The sequence below is a fragment of the Porites lutea genome, chromosome 1, assembly GCF_958299795.1.
Source record: "Porites lutea chromosome 1, jaPorLute2.1, whole genome shotgun sequence".
Taxonomy (NCBI): domain Eukaryota; kingdom Metazoa; phylum Cnidaria; class Anthozoa; order Scleractinia; family Poritidae; genus Porites; species Porites lutea.
Genome location: NC_133201.1, coordinates 35,578,383 through 35,591,256, shown reverse-complemented (window position 1 = coordinate 35,591,256; position 12,874 = coordinate 35,578,383). Strand labels below are relative to the sequence as shown.

The 12,874-nt window shown below is 37.5% G+C and overlaps 1 protein-coding gene across 1 annotated transcript; it reads right to left on the bottom strand.

Annotated features, from left to right (window-relative positions):
* Positions 1-5,776: 5,776 nt before the first annotated feature.
* LOC140928851 (uncharacterized) lies at positions 5,777-11,211 on the bottom strand. The gene is made up of 3 exons (XM_073378657.1): positions 11,139-11,211; positions 6,871-7,158; positions 5,777-6,220 (listed from the first exon to the last, which is right to left on the bottom strand). Exons 1-3 carry the CDS (start codon positions 11,209-11,211, stop codon positions 5,886-5,888), a joined length of 696 nt encoding a protein of 231 aa, XP_073234758.1. The 3' UTR covers positions 5,777-5,885.
* Positions 11,212-12,874: the final 1,663 nt, after the last annotated feature.

Here is a 12,874-nt window from a genome sequence, read left to right as displayed (position 1 = left end):
TAAACAGCAAGCGCTAAAAGATAAATGATTTGAAAAATCTCTCCCTTACTCGACACCGCACCATAAGACATCATTCTCTGTTATATCTTTACTTCCAGACACCAGGTGGGCAAATCCCTTTTACCACTCATATCTAAGCACTCACCCGTGATTATCCTCAAAAGCTCTCTTCTATCAGAAGTAGAGGCAGAGATTATATGAACATTGGTGTCTAAGGAAAATGTGAACAGGTCCGAAGAAGGCCATGTTGTTTGAAAAACGATGAATTTCTCTTTTTCGCAGAATTTTCGTGAAAAAAACCGAGTCTAGAGCATGGCGAAGAGATACGTTTTTTGTTCTTGTGAACCAAAATGGCCAACCTAAAGGGGGTAAGATATTATAAGGCCTTAGCAACTAAATTTCCTGTTGGGATGCACTCAACACAATGTGCAAGCGGTAAGGCCTCTGCGAAACGCTTGAGAAAAAGGTGTGGCCCCTACTCAGAATTTCTGACTTGTTCCTGAATTACTAGGCGTTCGAGAACAAATGTCTACCGTAACTAGGAGTAATCGGAGCTTAGGAGAGTGCGTTTGATATGTTTGCTAGGCGTACAGGTAGCAGTTGAGGGGAAAGGGTGGATGGTTCTTGCGATAGATAACTATGATTATGGCATATTTTGAACGTAAGGGTTGCGCGCAACGAAACCTCGATTTAAACTGTATATCATAATGAAAAGGTTTTGAAGGCTAGTGAACAGCATGATATCGTAGGGTTCGTCTCAAGTGCTTGTTATTTTGGGGAGACACAGGCCAGAGCCTTCGGGCGTGTAAAAATAACTTTTTGTTTTACTGGCGCAATAGATGTTCTACATGGTGCAGTTGTTCGAAGGCCTATCAGCGCTTGACCCGAGTTTCTTTTTCTTTTGTTAGAACTTTTCTTTGGATAATTTTCTCAGTTATTTTTAAGAGCGTCTAATCATCAACTAGTTGGCAAAATGAAGCTTTCACATCTGAGTTCAAATTTCGCCCTCCTAGCCTTGGGTTATCTTAACCCAGCTTTGAACAACCTGGCCCAAGTACTGTTAAAAAGCAAACGGTTGACAAAGTTTTAGATGTAATCATTAATTTTATTTAATATTGGGAATTCCACTTGTAGACAATTACTGAAATTTACCGAGATAAAATGCCGGTAACGGTTACTGGTAAGTCTTCTTCACTTGTGATGATATTAAAGAACGACCCAAAACCACATTTTTGTGGTGAATGCCGGGGCATAATGATTATGTTTTAACACTGGTTCACTTACACTACACCTCTTAATTTCCCACGTTTCAAGGGAATAATCAAAGCCTTCAGTGGAATGTGTGTGCGGCTCACGTCAATAACTTTTCCAGTAATTTGGTCGAGTGTATTGATTTCAGTGGCTTGAGTGGCGCTAATGTGGGCTGGTCACGTTTTTCGGAATAAATAACACAGAGCTAAAATGTTCGTTTGTCCAGTGCCGAAAATATCACAAGTCATGATGAAATGGTGCCACCGAGCTTCACATCTCGGTAGATTTACTTTGTGGAATAACGGCCGCCCTAACTACCCAACTCAGTAGATTTACTTTGTGGCACAACAGACGCTGAGCTTCACAACTCGCCGGTGAATTTACTTTGTGGCACTACGGACGCCGAGCTAAACAACCCGGTTTGATGCATACACCAGGAGCAGCACGCATTTTCCAATGAAAAATATGAAGGCTTAATCCAAAGTAAAATTTTACCCAGGTTGTAAACTTTCAGCACACTTTTGAAAGATGAACGCTTTGGAAGATTCATTAAACACAGATCGATAGTAGACTTTAAGCAAACTCTTAAATATGTTCGCTTTACGAAGATTCAGCACACTTTTAAAAGATAAACGATTCACGAAGACAGACTAGCAGACCCCCAGCAAACGTTTGAAAGATGAACGCCGAGTTGCCTAGTCCCTGTCCGGCGTTTTCCCAGTCCCTCGCGGTCAATTCGTTTCGGTGACGTATCCGAGGCAAACGGGCGGGAAACGCCTAGACAAAAAAAGAATATGCAAGCGCGCGTTACTTTTTGAAAGATGACGTTAATGTTGTGAGCAGCAAGCCAGCAGGCAGCAGGAGATTTTGGTTATTAACCACTCTTGTGGATATTTGTAGGATCGACTTTTGCCGACCGGCTTTGAAAAGTCATCAGAATGTTATTCATAGTCCTATGAAGATTTATACTGCCGACGTTCACAGAAGTGATGCGTGTATTATAAATGTGAGAAGCATTAAATTCAACTTGCATGCGTTGTCTCAGGATCGTGTTTTGAGCAAATGTTAACCAATGAAAGAACACATAACAATAGACAGAGGAATTATTTCTCGAAAATTTTTGTTCAAATCCCATAAATTAATCCTTAAAAACAATTCGCGTGACACAAATTTGGCTCGTGGATCCGTTCACGCAAGTAAAATCGGCTGAGCACATGGCAAAAATTATTCAACACAAATCTCAAATCAGGGCGCTCAAGCCGATCTCAAAATGTATAAAACGTTAAAGATAAAATATTCACAAATGCGTAATTTTCTTGACTATAGAGTGCAAAATGTACCTGAAAATTCTTCAAAAACATCGCTGCTTGGTGGCGTTTCAAAACAAGCAAAGCGCTCCGATCGGCCGTGATAAAAATTCCGTGCATTTTAAATTCCTCGAAGAACAATTTTATAACGCCGGAAAAGCCTTCCTTTGTCATCTTGAAGAAAACTAAGGATTCTTTTGAAGATTCCTTTCCCATCTGTGTGTTTTAGCGATGTATTTTTAACTTTGAAATTCGAAACAGTGGTCTTGTTTACCATCGCCATTGAGCTGTCTCACTTTTGTCTCACTTTTGAGGATCTTTGTCTAGGCCTCACATTTTCGCTTGGACCACGTGACCCGAAACGCTTTGGCCGCGAGGAAAAATGAGGCCTAGGGACTAGGCAAAACGCCGAGGATACTCGAATCACCACGGGAGTTAGCGCGTCAAAGTGAGGCAAAACGTAAGCAAGCGCCTCAGTGGAGGCAAACGTGTGTCGACGACGACAAATGCAATCTCGAAAAAAAAACTCTCTCTTGTTAATTGCACAGGACACCCAATAATGCATAGAACACCCAACACAACTTAGGGTTGCCTTCTCGTACCTCGAATGCAATAAGAATAATCTCCCTCTTTGAGGCTTTGGCTGATTTGAGAAAGGATTATACTTTTTTAGTAACTTTTGACCTCCATGCCCAAATTTGTAAAAAGCTGGATAACGCTCTCCACTGGATAAATCCTTGTCCAGTGGATAGCTCAATTGGTTTCTGTAATACAGTAAAAACCCGCATAACAGAACCTAGAATTTTCGAGGTCAGGCTGAACAGGTTCTTATATTTTAGGGTAGTTAAATAAATAAATAACGAGTTGCAGGTAGCACATCCACATAGTTGTTCTTGGTTTACCTGATTCCTGGTCGAATTGGAATTTGGAAATGTTGGTTTTTGAGGAGAGGGGAAAACTGGAGTACCCGGAGAAAAACCTTTCAGAGCAAGGGAGAGAACCAACAACAACTGAACTCAACCCACATATGGCGTCGACCCCGGGATTTGAACCCGGGCCACATTGGTGGGAGGCGAGTGCTCTCACCACTGCGCCACCCTTGCTCCCCGGTTTTTCAAAGGCTAATCAGATCCTCAATGGTTCTTATTTTTCAGAGGTTGTCATAGTGTAACCGTTGGTAGAAATATTGTACTTCTAACAAAAATGCTTGTATACAGAATAAAGAAAACATATGCACAATAACTCTTTGTCAGAACTTTCTCGCGCGATTACAATTCAGAATTTTGATGCCAAATGCCAAATTCAGCCTGTAGGTTCTTAAATTACTACGTTCTTATATGCGGGTTTTTACTGTACTTATTCGCTAGATAGTGATTTATCCGGTGGATAGTGCCATCCATCTTTTGAACAAACGGGGCCAGGTTACAGAAGTCTTTAAGGGGCTATGTCACGCTACTTGCTATCTGATTAATATAAAAAGTTAATAATTTGTCTTCGCGTCGACTGAATTATCAAAATTATGGTCCAGTTTTGTTTCTGAAGACTATATTTAGGCAAAGAACCTGTTTCCTGTCGTCAGTTGCAACGAATGGCAAGGATTGACATGGATTAAGACTTGACTGAAGAAGTTAAGCCAACTCTTTTTTCATTTTTGGTTCAATGCTGAATGCAAAAATCGCCAAATGTTTAGTGCTCCCTGATGAAATTAGTTTGATCGTCTTCATAACTCTAGGGGAGCATTTTGTGTATTGGTAATAAAAAAGGGCTTAAATAATGACTTCGTGATCAAGTATAGAATTGACCTATGAAAGCAATATCCTCGTTACGTAGCCCCTTTAAAGTTTCTGATTATGTACATGTCACGTACACAGACATTCTTGCACTTTCTTGGCAGCAAAACGTAGCTAAATTTACAATTTATTGATTGGTCTTTGTCTTCTACGCGTTAGTATAGTCTCTGTCTGTTTCAGCCATAGGGTGAATGATAAATTCTAACTTTTGAACATGACGACTAAAACCGGTACCACCATTCAAATCAAGCCTCTTGAGTTTTTTTCACATAGTACTATTTTGCTTATTTGGAAAATTTGTCTAGTTTTGACCTTTGCCTCTTCTGGCAGGCCAAGAGTTAAGGAAAGCCGTATCACACACGACAAACATGTCTTATGTCAAGTGTTTCCTTTGATATTGAGACAACGAGAGATGAGCTCATGAACAGAGGAGACGAAGGAGGGGATTCGTTATATTAACCTCAACGAACAATTACATTCAAAGCAAATTAAAGATAGCAAAATATTGTAGCAATTAGCCGAACTGCATTTCGATTTCTTCATTTTCTTTGCTTTCTTTCCATGCATTATTATTTTTATTATTGTTTTGAATATGCGACTGAGTAACTCATCAGATCAAAGCAGAGGTACAATATTTTTGTTATCTAGTTTTGAGCTACTTCAAAACGATCATAATAACCGTCGCTAATTTTAATCTCCGTTCAAAACAAACATCAAGTGTTGTGGTTGCTCTATACTGGAAGGTGCGAGGCAAAGGAGACGTTTCCAGTAAACGCTAACGATCGATCAAATCGTAGATTTAAGAGAGCAAACTAAGAAAAAATGGTTACATAGAACCAAAAAAGGAAATTAACCTGAAGTCACTGAAGTCAGTGAAAAAAGATCGTGTTCTTTTATTGGCAAGGCAAATATATTGTCAATGGAGTATTTACAACCTTTCACTTGTAAAATGTAATACTTGGCTAAGCGAGAAGACACCAAGCTCCTGAGCCAACCACGTTCTAGTTCTTCCACGAGGGTCTTAGCCGTTATTTGCGCCCTTTCAGAAAGGTTCTCCATAAATTGACGAGCAAAAAGCTCCTGCAACAGTTTTGATTAAAGCAGAGATCACTTTCATTCTCACAGTTCTGAAAAATATGTATTTGATCGTTGACTTATTTTCGAACGGCACCTGCGTTGTTTGGAAAACTGGTTTGACAAGCTGTCGTTAATTTGGCCAATCACAGTCTTACCACTTTCACGTCACCGGCTAGAAAACTGTCACACGTTCCTCAACTCTACAGTTTTCTCAGTAAAAGTTTCGCACATAAGAGCTGGATTATTAATAGCTTCTGAAATCTTTTGTGTGTAGCATCGCTTAGTAATTTTAATCATTTCTTATTTTACAACACAGCCCCCGTAAAAATACTCAGCAATGATACACACCGAACAATCTAGCATAAATGTATTTTTAGATTTCACATTAAAACATCTTTTAAAGAAGTGTATGCAAAACAGTGACTTGTTTTCAAATCGGCAGTCCAAAGCCTTCCACAATCTATAACCTCAAAAATGAAATTGCAGAGGTCATCAAAACCAAGGAGAAAATTCCCCCGGTGCTACATTTAATGCCCTGAGCTGAGTCAAAAATGGGTTCTAGATCGAAGTTGTTGGATGGATCAAACACTGGCACGAATTTTTGGGTCTTGGCAGTTTTCTTGTCTGGTCTGGTGGTTAGTACATGTGCATGTATGTTCTTTTCTGAAGGTTCTGTTGATGATGGCTGCGTCGTATTTGTGGAGGTTGTGAGGTTCATTGCTGATGCATTCAATCCTTTAGTAGTTGCAATTGAAGACTGAGGAGTCGTTGCAGCATCGGGTGGCTTCACTAAATCTAAATAGTGAAATACAAAGCATCACATAATTTAATTTCTTCTACATCTTTTAAAAAAATAACATAGAGTTTGTGTCCTTTCTGTTCCCTCTCTCCTGTCTGAATTTCTGAGGTTTTCCAGGATGCCCGTTTTCACTCAACGTGCGCTTTGGTAACCGGTGGTCGCTCTTATATCCAATGAAACATTACAAAAATTAATTAGCAGGTTATAATTGAGCACTATTTAAGCAGTTCACCTAAATTTGAAGCACGTCTAATTGCTTTTGATTGACGCTCGATATTACATTAGACGATTCTATTCATTGTATCAATAACACAGTAAACAAACCCTAACAGGCCATTTCCGAGTTGCCCAAGCCTTAGTTTCAAAGCTAAGGTTACAAAGCTTTTCATCATGCAAATAACTCGGAAATGGCCTATTGGCAATAAAGGTTTCGTGAAAGATTATTCATAATTATTCATAATATGTTTTACAGCTATTCACTTACTGTCAGTGGCTTAAAACAATCGCTAAAAAAGGTTTTAAAGAGTGGGAAGTTGCCTCAGAACAGACAAAATTGAACACAAATTACTTCCTTTGACATTACTCCAGGAAAGCATTCTTTCAAAATTCAAAACAGCACAGACTGCAATTACGAATATGAACTTACCACAGGCATAGATGACATTAAGGTACCTGCTTGAGCTTGGGCAAGGATCACCAAAAATGTGGGTCATTGCTACAAGGGAGCAACTTGATTTATTATCACATGCGAACTTTATTTTGTCTGTTCTGTCTATAACTTTGCATGATACGTTCGATACTTTTCCCTCGCCACAGACGGAAACCTCTGACCCACCATAGTCTGCTCCGTGAATCTTGAGTACTTTAGGCGATGTACAGCTCAAATGCATGACATCATTTTCACACACGTATTTGCTGCGAATGTCCCTCATATCTACAAACAAATTTGAAATCATTACCCTGATTAAGAAATAGTACAGTACACCTCTCAGTAATCAGGAACAATTTTTTCTCCTGTTGCATCAGATTAGATATTCGCCGAGCTTTTCTCGGTTTGGATCCATAATTACGTTATTACACTGATGTTATCTTTTATCTTTTGGCGTGATTAACACTTTGGTTAGAATTTGTTTGAAAATTCTATGTGGTAATTTTCTGGATAAAACTAAACTGTCATAACAAGCGACGAGCAGGTACATAAAATCACATTTTACTTTTACGAGTTTATAGCAGCTTGTACTGTGGTGAGAAAGTAAACAACATCCTATGTTTATTAAAAATACGTAATATATAATTTTACACGTAAAGGTGAATTCTTAAAAACAGTCTCCAAATAATTTCGCCTAACCCTTAAAAATAACGTTCTTCGGTGATTACAGAGGAAGAATTTAGCTTGCAAATAATTACGAATTTAGATGAAAAGCTGAAAATATTTATCTGAACATCACAAGAAGTATTCTAATAAAGATCATTAATAAACGGTTTTTCGACCATAATGATTTCAAAATTTATCTTCGCTTACGTAAATTAAAACTGAGGCTCAAGAAAAAATGAATGCTTTTAATTAGTAAAATAGAATTCTTATCAGGTTAAAATATTTGTTTTTTACCGTCATCTTACTTTAGAACTTAGGTAATAATGGAATTTATTCCTTTTATCAAACTTTTTAATTCAAGAACACTGAACGTACTCTGCTCAAGACAGTTCAAAAAGATGATTTTGAACTAAAGGGGGTGGCTAATTGTGTGGTGTAAAACGACAGAACAAGCAACTTCTCAGATACTTTCAAAACAGCGATGGTATTTTTCTTTCATTAAGGATTTTTTGGCATTCTTTAAAAAAAACGAATTTCAAAATCTGTTTAAGAAAAGTCTATGAATAAGATTCAAATCGGTAAAAAGACAGTGACATGAAAACCGAACATTCTCTTCCCACTATGATGTGAAAATTCCTTGTTATCGCTTGAAGATACCAATAGATTGCTTCGCTGACTAAATTTTGAGAACAAATGTCTCTTACCAATTTCCACAATGTCAAAAGTAAATTTGGTCAAAGGAATTCAGTCAGTAACGGTGCATTGGTATAAATATTTACTGATTTGTTATCTGTCATAAAGAAGAATCAAATTCACTCAGTGTATCCACTTAAAACCGGATAAAAACAGCTATTGAACCTTACATGAAAGCCGTTCACCCAGTGATTCTATACAGTAAAAAAATGCATCCAAGTTGAAAGTATTGTAAGTTTTACAACAACCTACTTGCAAGAACTCCTGTTATGGTGAAGGCAGTTGTTATCAAAATTATCCATCGTCGCCAATACAACATAATTTCCTTGCGCAGATTATCAGAGCTATTGCTGAACTCAAAACACTGTTAACACGGCAAAGTATCATTCACTACTGCGTTTAAATTGGTCGGTCCAAAGCAAAAGAGTTGGCAAGAAATAACACCGGTCCAATTACAGCACTACTCTTCTCATTAATTGGCTTCATGGGTTTTTAAAGTCTTGAAAATCGAATTTCCGAGTACAATTACTTTATTATTAATTATACATAACAATTGGTGAAGGCTTAAAAACTATATCCCCAGGTAAATATTTTGACCATACAAAAAATCTTTTAATCCTTGAGGCATGCTCTAAGTGTACACCTGTAATTTTAGCTCGGATGTCTCGTATAGCACCCTCACCCTTCCTTTTTCAAATATAAAGCTTTAGCAAAGTGTCGTTGCTTTGCCCCGTAAATTTTAAAATTTTGAGGATAATTATTTATTGGGTTCGTTAAATAAAATTACCGATGCCCAGTAGGACACCGATGGAAGTAAATTTTGGAATTTTTTATGCACATAGAAATCCTCATACGTTTTCTGCTTTGTAAGTTATATCTTTATACGAGGGTTGCATACAATACTAAACCTTATTTCTATTTCCTTCTTGAAGGTCCCAGTTTGCGGGAATGTTCTTTCAAATAAAAGCGAGAAATTTGTAAGTAAATAAGCAACGTGTTTTGTCGCGGGTTTTTTCCTCCACAAATTAAGGATTTAAGCGAAATTTACCGTAATCAAAGCACTTGAAATAACATGATTTCAGCATAGTTAAGGCTAGATATGAATTTTTGGTAGATCGCTAATCTGAAAAATTTAATGCAAGTTTGAAGGCTCCTGTAGAGTAATTCTATAGTTCAAGAAATAATCTTTATAAGTTCATTAAAGAAACGCTCATCGATTATGTGGTTTGTTTTGACTTAAAAATAACTTGCAGATTATATTCACGAAAAAGAACTTTAGCAAAACACATAGCTTGTAATTTCTTGTGTTAAGATTAAAGAGCTTTGGTGGAACAAAAGCTAATTTAAATCAACATGCTTCGGAACAAGCAACTAAGAAGCAGAGAATTGTCCCGAAAAAGCGTGGAGGGAACTCGATTAATTAAGATGTTATAAGATGCATAAATCAATTCCAGCAGTGCTTTAACCTTACACGATCATTAACCAGTAAAAAAAACCCTGCTTTTGACTTTTCTACCGCTTTAAACCAAACGGACACAGAGGTATTGAAATCCTAATGCTAAACAACTTTAAAACACGGAGTATGAACTATTCCACTAAAAAAAGTAAAAGTACTGCAGGAATATTTTTTGCAGAGCAGTCGGAGTAGTCTACCTAGAACCTCATTACGTAATTGCCTTATTTCTATCGTACAGTGACCGTAACCTTTAAAAGGACTGATTTAGATTATTAAAACAATTGCGCAGACTGTGACAATAGAAACTTTGAGGCGTGTAGAGACAATTGCCATAAAGAGAGCCATTGAAAGAAAAAGAAACACATTTTTTCCAACGTTTAGGATCCAGTTTAAGGTAAACGAAATGCGAGGATAGAAAATCACTCATTGATACCGGCCATTTAAAGCAATTGCTTTTGAACTAATTGGACAAACAAATAATACTTTAATTGGTATCAGAAGCATATAGCCCTTAAGTGTATAACTCTAATCCAATGCCGGGGTTCTTCGGAGAACCAATCAAGATCTACTCCCTAAAATGGAATCACTGATACGCGAGACTGTAGCGCTAGTGTTATTAAAACTTTGTATCGCGATGTAAACGAAGTGCTACAAAGGGTAGTTACAGTTTTACGAAGTACAATTTGACCAAAATCGGAATTCAAAATGACCAGGATTGACTTACTCCGAACAGGACAAAGCCGGCTAATCATGATAAGCATCTTACGTGCCTGCAGGGGCCCGTTTCTCGAAAGTCCCGGTAACTTTTCGGGCCCGAAATCAAATATTCAAACCGAAATATAAAGAATAGGAACGCGGGTCCTGGCTAGCAAACTACTCCATTTTGTTTCATTAACTCATAGTTTTATCATTTTAGATGGAAAACTATTGAAACCTCGATCTTCAATGTAAACGGAGACAGCTTACCGGGCCCGTTAATTATCGGGACTTTCGAGAAACGGGCCCCTGGCTTAACTAGAGTCACCAGCTAGCGCGTGCTAAAAACAGTTTACGTCTACATTACGCGACCTTATGTTTTACCTGATAGTTTTCAAAGCTGGCTATGTTAATATTAAGAGCAATGGACAAAGTCCGTTCAGAATAACATATAGCATGTTTTGAAATGACCACTAAGACGGAAAACTACTTATCGAGCACGAAGATTTTTTACGGGAAGTATTCGCAACTGAAAATTATTTGTACACGCCATAGTGCAAGTTAGTCCGCGCAAATGACTCGTTCGACTCCGTTACCTGTTAATATAAATGTTTTTGTTCCCTGCCTTTGATTATGTTATATAACAAATTTAAAGGTCTCAACGTGTACTGTTGAGTTGTGGATGTACTTGATTACTTGGAGAACTATTAAGGACTTCAAGAGTTCGTTATAAGCTATTTTTTTGCGGGGATACCTTCAATTCTTTGATTCCATATTGGGGCAAGATGTTCTTTGCTTCTGATTGGATGGCTAAGAAACCCCAGCATGGTTCTAAACAAACAAGGGGAAGTTAGAAGCTTCCGATTTATATGCTTCCGTTTGGATACTCTTTCACTGACTCCTTTTTCTGCGAAAATTGTCACGTTTGGCGGGAAATTTTGACGCCGGCTTATTAACAATTCAGCTGCGTGAGGAATGGGTATCATATTCCACCTTTTGGAGAATCAACGCTGAAGAGCAAAGTTTTAAGTTAAAAGAATTATTTACTCAAAGACCCCGACAACACTGACGAGAGAGTGTGCCAAAATTCTGCGAGAAGTGCACCGTGCATCAAGACGAAACCTTTATATTAAAAGTTACAGCTTTATTTAAGATTTGGTAACTGAATTAAAGTTCATAACTTAAACTATTATTTAAAAATAGCCCATTAAGTTTTTCTGTGCGTTTCAATAACGAAACAAAACATTATGATACTTGTTTTAGTTTTGCTGCAACCAGACATGTTCTTCTAAGCCTTTCTTTAAATGTTTTAAATAATCCTTTCCTAAACTGAAGGCTTTAACCAAAAAGTTGTAAATTTTCATCCCAGGTCTCTGTTGCATGTTCGCGTTTTGGGGACAGAGAACATTAAAAAATTGTCTGAAATTTTTTTCTAAATTAATTAACGGGAAAAGTGCTGATACACTGTTTTAAACTGACTTTCCAGGCAGGCCCTGTTATCAATAGCGGCTCTGAAAACTAAATTATTTACAATAGAAACAAGAGTATTAACAATAACAACCGAAAATTATTACAAAACAAACCTAACCTAATTGATACATGGACATAGAATATGTCAAGCACCAAATTCTTTAACCTCTCACGATTAATAGGAATAAAAATTTACGAATGAGAAGGCAGGAAATTACATCGTCGACATAACAAAGAGCTCAGAGTTTAAAAATTTATCGTAAATTAAGGCTCCATTGTAAAAGAACTCTCTATTGACGGCTTAAGTAGTAAATTGCGCGATACGAGGGAAATTACTCTGTCGCGTAATTCTGGAAACGACATCCCGGTTGAAGGTGAAATAATAACGAAGAAAATGAGGGACAGTATAGGTTAAGCATTTCTTAACTAACTTGCAGACATGTTTGCCTCTGTGGCACCCATTTTAAAATCTGCATGGCAGTTTCAGTTGAACTACTCGATTTTGGCTGTTCGACATTGGAGGCTTTCAAGACCGTCTGCGTCGCACTTGTTACAGCAGGACCAAACACTATCAAAGTAACAAAAAAAATCGGAACTATAAGCGACTTATACGGAGTGTTGGCTGCACCTACTGTCAGTGTCTTGAGTTTCCGGGGTCCGTTCCAACATTCCCACTCTTCTCCTACCTCCTTTAGCAACTTAACATGTGCCTTCTAATTAAGGTAAATTGAGTTCGTCAAGAACAACGGCTAAGTACTTAAAATCACTTACCCAAGTTAATCCATAATTTTCTACGTAAACCTTAAAGCTGGCGTCCGTTCCAAATATTACAACTTCGGTCTTACGCTTATTAAAAAAAAGAAAGTTCTCATGTGTCCATTTGTTTACATCGTAGGTAATAATAATAATTAACATTTAAATAGCGCATATACAGCAGCTCTATGCACTTTACAGAATATTCACACGATAGTAAAAAATAAAAATGCAAAAATGAAATTTAGATAAAAATTAATTCTTGAA